Source organism: Leucopleurus acutus (genome assembly GCF_964270905.1).
Source record: "Leucopleurus acutus genome assembly, chromosome: 5".
Taxonomy (NCBI): domain Eukaryota; kingdom Metazoa; phylum Chordata; class Mammalia; order Artiodactyla; family Delphinidae; genus Leucopleurus; species Leucopleurus acutus.
In genome coordinates this window covers 94,565,137-94,580,327 of record NC_139147.1, presented here as the reverse complement: position 1 = coordinate 94,580,327, position 15,191 = coordinate 94,565,137, and the positions used below count along the sequence as shown (strand labels likewise).

General features: G+C 44.2%; 1 protein-coding gene across 3 annotated transcripts in view; it reads left to right on the top strand.

The window, feature by feature from the left end:
- Window positions 1-15,191, top strand: part of FNDC3B (fibronectin type III domain containing 3B) — a 358,190-nt gene that overhangs the window by 276,305 nt on the left and 66,694 nt on the right. For all 3 annotated transcript variants that reach the window (XM_082839878.1, XM_082839880.1, XM_082839879.1), the window contains exons 11-12: window positions 1,553-1,606; window positions 14,474-14,598. In XM_082839878.1, coding sequence (XP_082696004.1) covers window positions 1,553-1,606; window positions 14,474-14,598 — 179 coding nt within the window. The remainder of the gene's footprint in view (window positions 1-1,552; window positions 1,607-14,473; window positions 14,599-15,191) is intronic.

Below are 15,191 nucleotides of genomic sequence, written 5' to 3'. Positions count from 1 at the left end.
ACAGGGCGACCATGCTCTGGCTGCCCCCCTGTCCTTGAAGCCACCAAGACACTGAGAGAGCTCAGGGCCCTCTAATGTCATCCAGTTAGCGCCAGGAGATAGGGCAACACAAACACCAGGGGCTGTGTCCCCACCCTCAAGGAATCAGGGACTCGGTGGTGGGGCAGGACATCAGAAAGGAATATAGGAGCATCATAAATGTAGTTCTTACCTTAGAAATGGGTTCTCAGCTAAAACCTTGATTTTGTCCGTTATTTAGAACTTTAAATGTAACCCTATCCTTTCTCCCAAGTCGAGCCCACAAAAGCCTGAGATTACAGTTTAGTAGAACATACATCACTCACGTGTAATTGGGGCTTGGAACTCTAAGATTATATGACTCAGAAGAAAGAAGGAGGAAGGAAGGAAAGGCCAGGGTGAAGAGTTTCTGTATTAATTAACTAATATTTACTGAGCCCTCGGTGTTAATACATTTATTATTAACAATAATAATGCAACAGCTACTGTTTACTGACGGCTTCCTGTAACACCGGGGCAGTTTAGTAAGTGATTTACATATATTCTCCCAATTCCTTATCACACCCATCCATTCTTGGAATAAGAAACTAAGCATTGTTATTAAGCAACTTACATCAGACCACTTGTGACAGACAGCTGAGAGGGGCTTCAGTGTAGCTCTGGTGACCTGGCTGCCTTTGCTGGGGGCAGGTCACCACATTCTATGGGGCCCTGGCTCTTTTCCTGGGAAGAGCCAGGCCCAGGTGCGTTTGTGCTTGGGAGACATCATCTTACTACCTTAGTGCTGTGAGTGACTCCACAGTAGCACCCCCTTCTGGCAGCTCTGACCCTACAAAGCACTCTTTTCTCCAGAGTTCTTTACTCCTCTTCTCATTGTCCAAAGCCTGCTTTCTCAGTAAAGCAGATCTCAGCATGCTTTTAGGAAGAAAGCAAATGATGAAACTTCTTTTTGCTAATATGCTAAGGGCTATTTGCCCCTGGTAATCTATCCAGGAGATCCTGGTTTTTCTCATTTTTTAAAAGAGGGCAACCTTAATGCCACAGAAGGCTTTCTAATCTTAAACTCTTAAAACAACAAAAACTGTATGGGGGAAGTTACAAAAATATGGACTTTAGACTCTTGAACCTAGGGTGGGTCAGCTTTATCTTATCAGACCCCAAACAGTGCCTCTGTTTCTCCCCTGTCTTTTTTCTCCTCCACCCTTGAATTTAACATGCCTCTTAAAAGTTTGATCCCCGGAGGAGGAAGTAAGGCATCAGGTGAATGTAAAGGTAGAGGTGGTGGGGAAGGTGGGCTTGGCTGTTTGTGGGGTACAATTTATTAATAGTGGGGCGCTCTCTACTAGTTGACTTGTATTAAAATTGGTTTAGTGATAATGTTTGAAGAAGCAAATACAGGAGGTATCCAGGGTTATCCCCCTGCAGGGAGAGTGCAGTACTAGCATGGACATTGTATTTGAACCAAGTGGAGAGCTCATAACTTTTAACTGTGAACAACTTTCTCTAATCTCATTTTATTTATTTATTTTTTTAGGCACCAATTGACAACGGTTCAAAAATCACCAACTACCTTTTAGAATGGGATGAGGTAATCATATTTTTATGTTCATCCATCTAAAACACCTTTTAAAAATGAAATTGCTGAACAAATGCCATTTTATTCTTTTTTGAAGATATGCTAAACACATGGAAAAAATAATGTAAGTAGAGAAAAATTTAAACCAATAGTTATTGACTGTGGAAAATGAAGATGGACTGAAGTGTAGTGAATTGTGCATTAAAATATATCTACGTGACTTATTTGCAAGACATGCTACTGAAAGAAAAGATAGGATCTTATCTATTTTGGAGACCCTAGTGTCTGACCAAGAATTGACTTATTTGTTATCTTGAGTGCCCAGGGCCAGCCTGCATAGATGGTTTCCATAAGGTAAACCACACTGCAGCCTGGGAAGCCTAGTTTGTTTCTCTGTGGGAGCAGGGCAGGGGAGACGACAGCACCTGGAGGTCTCACCCACCTGCGAGCACCCTACTGGCTCGACCATCCTAGAAGGGGGGTGCCCCCTTTGCTGTTTCTGTCACCAGAGGCCTTGGATGGTATCCGTGGTGAAGTCTTCTTACACTCCAGGCCACTCTCTGCTGAACGGTGACCCCGTGCTTTCCTGGCCTCACTAACACTGCACAGTATCTCAGGCAGGAACACGGGATGCAGAAATCTTCTGTTTCTAAAAAGCAATGATACTATTCTTGTATATCTTAATTCCGTTCATTCATTTACCTGTGTTTTATTCTCTTTCTGTGATCAAGCAAACAGACTAAGGATTTTAAGAATAGGAAATGTTGACTTTGGAGAGTAATGCAAGTTAACTAGTCTTTGTGACTTAAATTTAGGGGCCCTGAAAGATTCAGAACACAGGCTTAGGCAAAAAGCCACTTGTCAAGTGTGGGAAAAATATTTTAACCAAATGTAAAATGAAAACGGATGAAATTCTCATGACGAAATTTTGATGTGGGAAGGGGGCTCTTTGTCACTTTTTGCAGAAGCATATTCTCCCATCTCCCATCTGGGTTGCATCTGAACAGCTAGAGTTCCAAGTTACCAAAGACAATGATCTATTGTTCTTAGGATCCTTGTGAGTAGTTCCTATGTACAGATTGGTGAAATCTCAGACTTAACCAGTATATTTTACAGATTAGGTGGATTTCATTTTAAGGCGGCTTGATTGGAAAGTGAAACCAACCCCTATGGCCCTTGTGGTTGAGGTTTTATATCAAGATAGAGTTTACCTAGTAAAGAGGAGCTTTTTTCCTCTCCATATCTTCTCAGGGCACTGGTGAGTGTGAGTGTGTGTGTGTGTGTGTCTGTGTCTGTGTGTGTGTCTGTGTGTGTGTCTGTGTGTGTGTCTGTGTTTTTGGCTGCTTCTCTGTCTTGGACCATGGCTTCATAAGTTAAGTAAGGTCAGTGGGAAACCTCAAGAAAAACCCAGGTGCTGCAGGAAATAGTAATGGTGACTCAGTTGTTGGCCACCTTACCTTTGAATTTGACTTTAAAGTGTCCTGGCATGATGCTGGGAGGAAACATGCTACAGCCTCCCATGAAATGGAGAAGCTCTGTCTGATGATCATTTGTACTCAGTAGGACCCACTATGGACGAGTGACCACAGAATGTGAAGTTGTTTATTTTGGGCCTTCTCCTGCCTTTCCCGTCCTTGCTCTCCTTCCATCTTGCCCTCACTTCCATCCTAATTCTTCTGTCTTCCCCTTTCCTCTTTATATTCCCTCCCACCTTTGAATGCCTGTTGGTGTCGGTTCTGGTGAGCTTTCCTGGAAATTCCAGGCTAATTGACTATAGGCCTTTTGCCAACACAGGAATCCTTTTATGTCCTGTGGCTTAATATTCTTCAAGGAAGAAAATCAAATGTACAAACAGAGAACAACATCTGACCTGCAGCAAGTGAGAACACGTGAGGCGCTGGCTCTCCCTCCAAAACCTTCTGCTGGTGGTGTCTGAGCCAGGTGCACCTGGTACAAGTCTCTTTCCAGACCGTGCCCTGGTGGAGTATGGTGGGGCAGGAGAACAGGAGGGGTGTTCAGCTGAAGTTCCTCCCCCCACGCCCAACCCTCTCCACAGCCAGAGCTCGCCTCTCCCAGCCAGGGGGCTGTAGAAACAAGCTTAAAGGGCAGAAAGGTGGGTGGGTGCACAAAGGAGCAGATCCCCGCCTGAGAGGGAAGCAGGTATTGTTCAGTCTCGAAGAAGCTTTTGTTCAGGAGTCTCACCCCGCCCCGTTCCTGCTGTGGCACCTGGTCTGAGAATCACAGCTTGGGGTGAGGTGACCCCATCTACATACATGCACCACGAATGTCTCATCCCATATTTTTATTATATGAGCCCTGGCTAGAGTTCCCAGAATTTATTCCTTTGCTCAATTTTGTTTTAAACATTTATTTCATTTATTTTTTATTTTTTTGGCTGCGTCAGGTCTTAGTTGCGGTACACAGGATCTTCATTGGGCACACGGGCTCTTCGTTGTGGCACACAGGCTTCTCTCTAGTTGTAGCGTGCAGGTTTGCTTTCTGTAGTTGAGGCGCGGGCTCAGTAGTTGTGGCGCGCGGTCTTAGTCACCCTGTGGCATGCGGGATCTTAGTTCCCCAACCAGGGATCGAACCTGTGTCCCCTGCATTGGAAGGCGGATTCTTTGTCACTGGACCACCAGGACAGTCCCTCTTTTGCTCAAGTTTTTAATCACCATTCCAATAAAATAATTAGTGTAAAATTCTGAAGGTGTTAGTAAACTAAGAGCACAGGGCCTCAAGTCCTACTGTCAGGTTTCTAGAAAAAGAACTTCATGAATGAAAGAGCAGAAGCAGAGAGGCCAGTCAGTACCTGGCCTTTATTTCTCCTACGACTGGGGATGCTGTGCTGAGTTGACCTTGGGAAAAGCCACCTTAAAATCAAGAGCTAACCGCCTGCTGGTCTCTGAAGGCAGGTGTGGCCCTAATGGGGAACAGAAAACAGAACCGTGAAGCACGGGGCGGGAAGCTAATACACCCTGACTCCTAAATTCATTGTCAGTAATGTCAGATCACTGTTCACAGACTTCACTTGGGAATTACTCACTAATAGTTCTGCAAGAGGGCTGGATGCCTACTTTTCTCCGTGAGTAATTGTGCCTAGCCACTCCCATAGTTTTTCCATCACTGCAGGAAGTAACTGTGACTATGAGATGGTAATGAGCAACTAAAAATGGAACACACAGGTGTCACTGGCTTTTCAGCTATAGCCATCAGTTTCAGTTTTCTCCTGAAACAGATCAGTTTTCATAACTTGGAAAGGTGTGGCCTTTCCTGGCCACATCCCTTTGTTGGGGTGACTCAGATAAGTGGTAGTGTGAGTTCTACTCTTAGATACTGTTTTGACGCGTGCTCTACAGAAATGCTAACTGGTGCTATTAGCAGCTAGCTCTCAGCACAAACGCAGGTCTCCTAAGATCTCACTGTGAACACGTGGCGTGGATTCATGCTTATGTGTTCAGTGACATGGTGTTCACCCAAAGAGAACTGGATTGTTTCTGCTTTGTCTCTAACTAGTCAAACAAATAATTAACCTCCAAGTCTCAGCTTCTCCACTTGAAAAATAGCGTCTGTTATCTCACAGGTAGGTTAAAATCGAATGAGATAACTTGGACAATGACAGATTCTGTGTAATGAGTATTTCAGACCACCTAAGCACATTGATGTTAAGATCTGGGATAGGAAAAGTCAACAATTACAGAAGGAGTGTATGAAAGGAATATGACATTTTTCTGTCAGGAACTTATGCAGGAGCCCTGAGGTTAATAGCTCTGGTTTGAACTAAATAAAGATGGATGTTAGTGCTATATATAGATGCTAATTTGCCATTAGCTTTGCTTCCAGACATGACATGTTGGGAATATACAAAAGAACCAGAAAAATAGCTTTGTGGGAATGTGACTAGTGGAGTTCCCGAGACTCTCCATCACATGTGACTCAGCTAGCCCAAAAAGGAATGTCACATTTGGCTTTCCTGGTGACTAATGAGTGAACGCCACTGTAGAACACAGCAGACCGCGAATGACATAAATACTGCAGAAGTCAAGGGGAGTATACTTTGAACTCGAACAGAAAAGGCCGGCACCAGGTAGAGCCCAGAAGCCCATGGGGAGCCATTAGGCAGCCTGGCCCAGGCTCGGCAGCTCCACTGTAGAAACCTAGAGGAGGCGGCAGGCCCCAGACTGTCGCTTTGTGGGCATCTAGTTCCGGAGCAGCCAACCTAGCTCATATAGAGAAAGAGCTGGCCCCGCAGGAGGTGCTTGGTTCCTGCTTTATTAATCAGATTCCTGTTTAACTTAGGCATTAGTTATATTGATAATCTTTCAAAAGGCTTCTTGGCACGAGTGAATTTGCATGTGGCTTTTCTGGTTAGACAGCCCTTCTTGGAAGAACCGTAGCATTGGCAAGCAGAGTGACTTACTGGCCTCACAGAGCGGATAAGGAGAGCCTCGCCGAGAGTGCAGCTGACGCTGTCTCTGAGGAGCCCTGCTTCCCGAGGCTGCATAGCCTGTTGTTCAGTGGAGAAAACTCGGAAGGCCAGTGCCTACTCCCCAGCCCATCGCCGGTGCCTGGCTGAAAGTCAGGGGAAGGTGCCACTTGCCCAGGCCCACGAGCTCTTTGCCCATTCTCGGGGAGTGCCCTCTTGGAGATTGGAGAGTGGGGTCCCAGGTTCGTTTGTCATTTGTCCATCAAAAACCATATTTTACATAAGGGCCAAATCAGTGACCTGCAGAATGACAGTGTTTTGCCACGTCACAGATCTTTACCACCTCCATGTCAAAGGGTGGTTTCTGAGGTCCCAGGGAACAGCTTCCTCCACTACAGCCCCTATGGAAGGAAACTAGGCAAGGAAGGATTTAATAACTCAGAGAAGTCCATAGGTATCAAAGAGCTGAGTTAAAAGGAGCCCTCTCTTTTAGGGACCCCAGACATCTGCACACCGGAAGCAGATTCTCCGTGCTTTTTACCATTTGTCATGTGTACAGGAGGGGGTTATTATGTGTTAGGGCAGCAGACTTTGTGGGGAACTTCCAGCTGAGGCTGTATTACATATGCGCATCTTGGTCCTTGGCGCCTAATTTATCAGCTCGTTTGTCCTGCTTGTTGGTTGGCAGCTAGAGGATGGCCGCCTTGGGCCTTGGCTAGGTGGGTGAACTGAGCCCATCCGTCCCTTGGTTCATCCCTTGTATAGGCAACCTGCTCTAAAATCACCCCCTTCCCTTCACTGGGATAGTCTCAACACATTGACCCTATCAGAGCACTCGACATCAGGTGAACCTCCGTATTTGGAGAGATATATAAGCACATTATGTTTGTTTTAAACCAGAGGAACATCCTTGGCTATTTCAGATAGCCAAGCCTCTCCCACTACTATAAAAAACTAGTGTGCCAGGGGATAAAATGCATGCAGTATTTATTTAGTGACATGCAGCCACAAACTACGCTACCCCCTTTTCTTACCTTTGAAAATTCCTCTGTGCCAGAGTGGTCAGTTAAATGAAGGAGGCATCACTGAGGGGAGAGTGAGGTTTGGTGCAAAGAACTTTGGAATCCACCCAGATGTGGAGTGTCCCCACCTCCCTGTTACGAACCCCTTCTTATATATGGCTATGCTGAACCCATACATGCTTTTATATCTCAAGCCAACATTTATATTTGATGTTGCCTAGGGTCGGCCAACGCTGGTACAACTTCTAAATATAGACGTACTAGCAGACTAAATCTTCGAGCCTGGTAGTAGTTCAGTTGGCCAGTGCAGCCTTATTTTTTTATTTGATTTATCGTTGATGTCTCTGACAGGTTGAGCTATGCTGTTACAGAGAGTGCCCAGCCCAGAATCACTCAGCCCATGTCTGGATCCAGCAGCCATGGGCCACGAGCACATGACACCTGACAACCAAATGCATGTTATTTATTTAGCAGGCAGTTATCAAACATGGTAAGAGCAGCTTGGGAAGGCAACAGGCATGGCTGTGAAAGAACCTGTAAGAGAAGGAGGTCAATAAATCAAGAAAACATCAGGAAGAGTACAAGCCACGTGACCACAGGGCACCCTGGTGTTGGCCATTCTCATTTTCTTGTGCCAGGGAGCAGGAAGGATCACTTCCAATCTGTTCATCTGAAGGCAGTTGAAAATATCAGCCAGCTTCATCTCGTAGTACCAGTGTTGGAAATACCAGCTTCCAAGATTGTTAGTGCAGTCCAGGGGAATTGGAAATGTCAGCCAGAGAAACCACAGCAGCCTCAGTCTACAGAATTACTCCTGGCAAGAAAATACTGTGGCCTGAATTAGTTGGAGTATGCGTGAGTTGTATGTATAGAATTGGCCATAGATGTGTTAAGTTCCTTAGCAGGAAACAAACCCATTTTAAGGATTCATCTTCCCAAGCGGTGAGGACAACGTTATAAAGATACTAAGTTTATAAAGAAGGAAAACAGATTTGAAAAAAATATTTTTGTTTGTTTTCAGTTACATAGTTTTACAAATTAACAACTACTTTTAAACATTTTAACTTTAAAAATTAGTTGGCATGTTATGAAATAAATACTTTTTATATACTTAGATTCCATTTTTCAAATAGGCAAACCTATCTGTAAATTGATTTATCCACTGGAACTTTATTCCATTATGTGTCATAAACAGATAACAGAGGTAGAGGTAGAAACACGATTTTATGCGAAGGTCCTTTGAAAGGTTATTTAATTTGCTCACTCCTGAGGCTTTAGGCTATGCAATACCTAAACTGCCCAAAGACCTTTGCATGCCTGTATTTAAAAATATTCCCAGGGTTCTCTACAGCTTTGGGGATAGCATTATTAAAAATTTTAATTCTCTAAAATGTCACTCTGTAAAATGAAGTAACTGCATTGCCATTGATTAACAATTTTGGTTGATCTTTATCTTATAGGAATCTTGTTACATTTTTAGCTTCTACAGAAATAATTTTTAAGATCTATTCAGAGAGGCCTTACTTTGTTGGACGCTTTGAGGGAAAAAGCATGTGTTAAGTGCATGTAGAAAATAGAAGCCTTTATCCAGGCATACTTTAAACATTGGTTTGGAGTACGAGCATGCACACTTCTGCTCCCTTACCTCCTGGCTATTTATAGTACAGGAGGAATTTATAAAAGTTTACTGAAAAACTTCATATTCTAGACATCTGTGGACATCAAAATAAATGACTGTAATATTGCGTAACAAATTACCTCAAAACGTAATGCCTTAAAACAGTCACTTTCTTATGTCATGGATTCCGGGTTGGGAATTTGGACAGGGCACTGGAGGAGTAGCTAGCCTGTGTTCCACAGTTTCTGGCGGTTCAGCTGGGAGGGCTCATTGGCTGGGAGCTGGAGAACCTTCTGGTGGGGTCCTCACTCAACAAATCTGGTGGTCACTGCTGGCTGCGGTGGGACCTCGTCTCAGGCTCCCTCAGAGCATGGCAGCCTCAGGGGAGTCAGAATTGCGAAAGTGAGCGTTCCGGGGAAAAGACAGAAACTTCGTCATCTTTTCAGACCTCACCTTGGTAGTCACGCAACTTCATTTCCACTCCATCTGTCAGTTACAGTCACGAGGCCATGCACATTCAAGGGAAAGGGTCATAGGCTTTGCTCCTCACTGGATGGAGAATCAAAGAACGTTTGGACATGTTTCAAATCGTCACCGTGTGACATAAAAGGTTCTCTTGACTCTCGTAGTCCATTCATCTTTTTCCCTTTATCTTTGTGTAGCACATACAGTGTTTTAGGTACTATGCCCTAAGACTTATATGCAAGGGCATGGACTTTGAAAGTACAGCATAACTCTTTTCCTACCCCTGCTCTCCTCTGAGTGTTCTGGGAAGAGGGGAAGGAAGACAGATGTGCCCCAGAGATGCAGTGGTAGGATGGGACTCAGACCCTGTGGCCAGCGCGGCTCGCTAGCCGACGGGGTGTGACTCAGCGGTGCACAAACCCGGCCCTTCTCACTAAACAGATGGGAGAGATTACTGCTGTTCCCTCAGTGATAAGGAAAGGGAACCCATGAGAAAAACTGCTTTCCTGCCAATTAATGTCTCTGCCTCATTGTTGTGCTACATGTGTCCTCTTCCTTTGGGCGACTCACAGGAGGTCAGCAAAGTGCTCCCTCCCCCCTTTTTTGAGGGGATAATATATTTATAATCTTATTTAAGAGCTAATTTAAACTTTTAAACTAGATTAGAAAGAAAAATACTCAAGTAGGTAGTAAAAGGGCAGAAGATAAAATGAGAAAATAGAGAATATATTCCTTAAAGTATTTTAAACCTCTTATTTATCATTTATCCCCAAATTTCATTTTAAAGAGTGAAATAATGTTTGAGAATATCTTTGTTCCTGAAGTTTATATTAACTCATCTTGAAAAATGTTTCCAAGGGTGAGTCACTGTCTGCTGTGTAGCCACATGGGTTACATTTTACACACTCCCCCATGCTCTCTTCTCTCACCCCGGCCTCTCTAAGGTTGGGTCCTTTCACAGTCTGGCGAAAAGTTGACATTCTTCAGAGTAAAGCAGGAACTTTGTAGGACCTAAAAGAACATCCGGACTCTGGTTATTATTAGGAGTGGTGACCATATGTATGACCCTTCTGCAAAGGGAGTGAGGATGAGGATGGAGCAGGGACACATGTGGGTGGAGTATGTGGCCTTCTGACTGTGGTAAGGCTGCGACTCGCCCCCGAAGGCGGTGCCCCTGCTTCACTGTGTGGATCTAGGACTGAAAAGAAGCGTTTGTTCACCAAGGACCAGATAAATGAGACATCCAGACTAGGCCCAGTGAACTCTGTGGTAAATAGAGTTGCAGTGGCATCAGGGAGTGGGCTGCCTGGTGGCATGGAGATTAAGCTGACCCAGTGGGGTCTAGGATGTAGATAATACACAGTGTATTTTTGTTCAATGGTAAGAGAGGTGATAGAGGCAAAGCAGGGGACCTCAGGACTGGGGCAGGACTAATCTGATATACGCTGTGTTCATGATTCAGCTGCTGGCAAATCGAGCACTTTTCAAGCACTTTTAACCAGAATCGGAGGACAAGCACCCTGGACCCTGGGCAGAAAACAATTCCATTTGTCTCAATGCCCAGGCTGGCGAATGTGTGCTCTCAGGCTAGGTCTAGGTGCAGGATGATGGCAGATTAGCGAGAACTGTGAATTCATTTGAGCGAGAAGAGGAGCACAGCTGAAAAAGGAAGCAGCTGGGTTTTTAATGCCTCACTCCCTGCCAAAGTGAGCACCTTGAGCTCTGTTAACACACAGTTGGTTTGTATTCCAAGATTTCTTCACATTCTAGTAAAGATTAACCTTGTCCTTGAATGAACCCAGTGTGTACAGTAGAAAAAATTATTTGGGCATGCCCAAGATTATGAAATGGAAACACGTCGGGGAACCCTGGAAATCTGCCCTTTTGGGCTTGTGGACACTGGCAGTAGCAAGTTAGTCCAGAACACGCTGGGGCTTCATGTCCAATGAGGTCAGTAGTGGCTAGGTCTGCTCCAGGATGATCAAGGGTGTGGGCTTCCAGCCTCCTCTCACCTCTTTCTCTAGTTGGGGTGAAGTTTTTGTTGCTTCCCCGGGAAAACAGGAACTCAAGTGCTCATCTTAGGGAGGTTCTGATCCTGACTGCTCCCATGCTGCACGTCCATCATCCCCCAAGTTGCAGAATCAGGGTGCTACTGGGCATCCATACCTCAGATCTTGGAGACCAGCCAACTCCTAGACCTTTGGAACCCCGCTCTATGTAACACCCCACAAGTAGCCTAGCAGCAGTAGCTGACCAGGACAAGGCCTTGGCCACAGGTGTCCCTGCTGCCTGTGTTTGACCAGATTATTGATGGCAATGGCCCTACAAAGTGTCGAGAGAGATTATGCATTTCCATTAGGACCGTGTTTTAGTAGGAGATTTTGCATGAAGCTAACTTTGAATTATTAAAAAGTAAGTTGTCTTTCCAAGTAAAGCAGTTATGTCTCAGTAATCCTGTGTACTTTAAATTAGATTTTATTAAAAGAGGGAACATGCCATAAATTATAATATCTCAAAATCATTTGGAGGCACGCTACCTATCAAACATGGAAGTTGTGATTTACCATTTGTAAAACTTCAGACAGTAGTGGCTTGGACGTATTTAATTTCTGATAAATAATGATAAACATTCACATTATCACTCCTGTCGTTTCTATCAATCTTTTAGCCTTCTAAAGCATTATCTTTTTTTCTTAAACCCTATCCATTTCTGTCGACAAGAAGAGCTGCATAATATTTTATTTATAAATGCTGTCTGCAACCTGGGATCACACTTGGTTTACAAACAGATTCTTCACATCGCCTGTACCTTTGAACGTGTACTTACTCTAATGCCCAAGACTAAAGCCATTTGAGAGCCTGGCCTGGGCTTTCACGGATGAGCAGGGGGACGCGGGAGCCATCCCACACTGGCGTTCTCCATCTTCACCTGCTAACCTCTCAGCCGTAGATTACCTCTGCACTGCAGCGACTCTTCTGAATATTAATTTCTTTCTTCTCAGATATCCCTTTTATATTTAAACTCCATGTCATCCACGAGTATTTTCAAGCTTCTCATGTCCGAATTACTTTGTTAACCTACTCCCACCCCCCCTTTTTTTGTTTTATACTCAGTGACTTCTAAAAATTCACCAATAAGCTTTACTTTTTTAACTCTGTGACATAGTTGTACTCTTACCCCCTTCAGCTTCTACAAATACTGTTCCTAAAACTTGATTCTGAAGTTCCAACAACTCTGGGTCATTCTCTGTGTTCCTGAGGTCCGTGCACATAGTTGTATATCTTGGGAGGTATTAAGATGGAAAATTCGGCATGATTTATCTAAGCAAGTTGGAGTTCATTTAGTAATTGTTCTTGATACTGAAGTTGAAAAAAATTTTTTTTAATGTTAGCAATATAGGAAAACATCTTGAAGGTCACAGAATGCCTCTGTCCCCATTCTTTAGTGAGCCCCAGTGCTCTGGCCCCTTAAAATCAAAGTCTAGTTTCCATCATTGATGCCTCCCCACTCTTTTTTTCTCATTTAAACCCCAGCCCGGTTTTCACCAAAGTAAAGCAAATCAACCTAGTAAGGAACAGGCTGCTTTTATTTACTGGCTGTAGTTCTAAGCACGAGAAATGGGCAAAGGAGACCAAACAAAGAAATAGGAAAAATGAGGCATTGAAGGGGAGCCAACATTGGGTTTGGAAGGGATGAGGCTTCCGTGGCAGCAGGATGTGCCTTTCTTGCACTGTTTACTCTGAGCTCAGAAGTAGTGGAGGAAAGAAGGTAGATCACGCTACTGCCTGAAATGGATACAGAACATACCAGGGCATGCAGCGCATAGAGTGTAATCAGACACTGGATGTAATTATGCAAATGTATGCATAAACGGGTTTTCTGTGAATAAATTGTCTGCAGCAACCTTAACACTCAAGGTTAAAGTAAGTATAAGGGCGTGATTTGCAAGTCACAGGGTGACTTTGCTAAAGTAGCCACTGAAAGACATGTTTGACTGCCTGCCCACCCCACTCCCCATTTTCCATAGTTGCACCTGAATGTACTTTGAACCCTTGATAAAATGAACTTTGGATCTTAAGGACTGTTAGGGCTTCTACTCCCTTCCTTGGAAAAAGGGTACCACCTTGCTTGTGAGGGGAGAGTTGGGAAGAGTTTGAGGATGAATGTGGTATGGTCGTTTTTAATCTGTTCAACCTAGTGATACTTCAAGCTAGTTGTATATTTATTTTTAACTAGACTTCACCTGGAATGTTTCTTTCAGTAGTAAGCATTTGGAGGCCTGCTTTAAGGAAGGAAATGCTTAAATTTGCTTAGGAGAAAAATGCGCTTTCTTTGTTTTTTTATGTAATAAATTGAGAATTTCAAACATTCCTGGAAGTCCTGGGCCCAGGCTGTCTGATTAAAATGCTAATTCATCCAGTGTTAGCATGTGGTTTTCTTCTGCGTAAACGTAGATAAAATACTGTGGATTATGGGTATGAAATATTCTAGAAAACTGCCGATGTGAGTATTCCATGGCTCTGAGCATGGCACAGCATAGTTAAGTTATGTTTTTGTTTTTGTTTTCTTACTTCTGTTAAGAGAACCCACTGGAGTGTTTTCTTTTTCCTTCGAGGAGTTTGAAGCATCATGTAAGGCTAGGAATGCATTAAAATATGTTTCCAGCCTCATAAGAAACTTAAGAATGGCTGTCATATGTATAGATGAAGTGCTTGTCAGACATTCAGTTCAACTCTGCAAGCCTTGATAGAGCTCCCAGATTGTCCAGAGCACTGCCTTGAGGAGACCAGATGTGGACAAGATGAGTCAAAGGCATGCGCCCAGTATTTAGGGATGAGTAGACAAACAGCTCACTAGCCAGAATGTACACGTGTGGGCTTGGGGGCTGCCACAAGGCGGGAGAGGAGAGAGAAGACCAGGGAGGACTTTCTGTGGCTTGCGGAGCTGCGTAGCCTGGTCCTCAGGTGCTGGGCCATCTGGGGGTGGCTGTGCAGCTCCAGAGTTAGCAATCCTGTGAGGCTGCAGACTCACTCCTATGAGTCAGATCAGGCAGTTTGACCAAGTAAGGAAGAAGATCTGAGAAATTGTGATCCTTCACTTGAGCACTGCCTTGTGCCTGAAAGGGCCTTTTTTATTTTGTTGACAAAATACCACAAGGACCGTGCGTTATCCCTCTCAGTAACACAACTTTCTGTAGTGCCTTTGTGTTAGGGATGGCATTTCACTGTAGAGCGCTTTCCTTCTCTTAGTTTTGTCCATCCAAACTAGGAAATTAAACAGTTGTTCGAAATATTCCTTCATTCTCTTATTATGTTTTTTTAAACTTCTTTGCATTGTTTCGCTGTTTCAGGGAAAAAGAAACAGTGGTTTCAGACAGTGCTTCTTTGGGAGCCAAAAACACTGCAAATTGACAAAGCTGTGTCCGGCAATGGGGTACACATTCAGGCTGGCTGCTCGGAATGACATTGGCACCAGGTATGGCGTTTCCTGGTCCTCATGCCTTTAAGCGTCTGTGTGGTGTTTCTGAGTCTTCTGTCACGTTGCCAAAAGGCGCAAGGTCGCCTGCTGCCTCCACACCGAACCAGTTAGAGATTTTCTGAAAGGGAATCCTAATCAGAGGCTAGAAAGCCCCTTCTGAGGTGATAAATGCCACTGTGTGGCCTCTTTGCAGCCTTGCAGGCTGTAATGCAAAGGCCCACTAGGGGTCTCTGAGAATCAGGAGGAAGGTAACTACAGATTTTGAAAGGAATCCTCTGGGGGCTTTATTTTTTTCAGATTGTGTGCCTTTTCCTTTCATCACTTTAGCAAGCTACTCATTCAGTTGCCTTTTTTCAACTATGTCTGAGTGTTTGCTGATACAAAGAAAGAGTTGCTGGGCCGTCCATTGTTGTCAAGCCCGGGCAGATACTCACAGGACTGGAGGAAATCTGGATTGGGTAGGACACACGGCTTGCCTCCAAGCTGCTAGAGAAAGGCAAGAACAGGTTTATGGTGAAGCATCAGTGGATTAAAGGTGCTCTGAAAAGACCGTATTTCAGTTGTACTTCTTGGGGGAACTGTTGATTAAG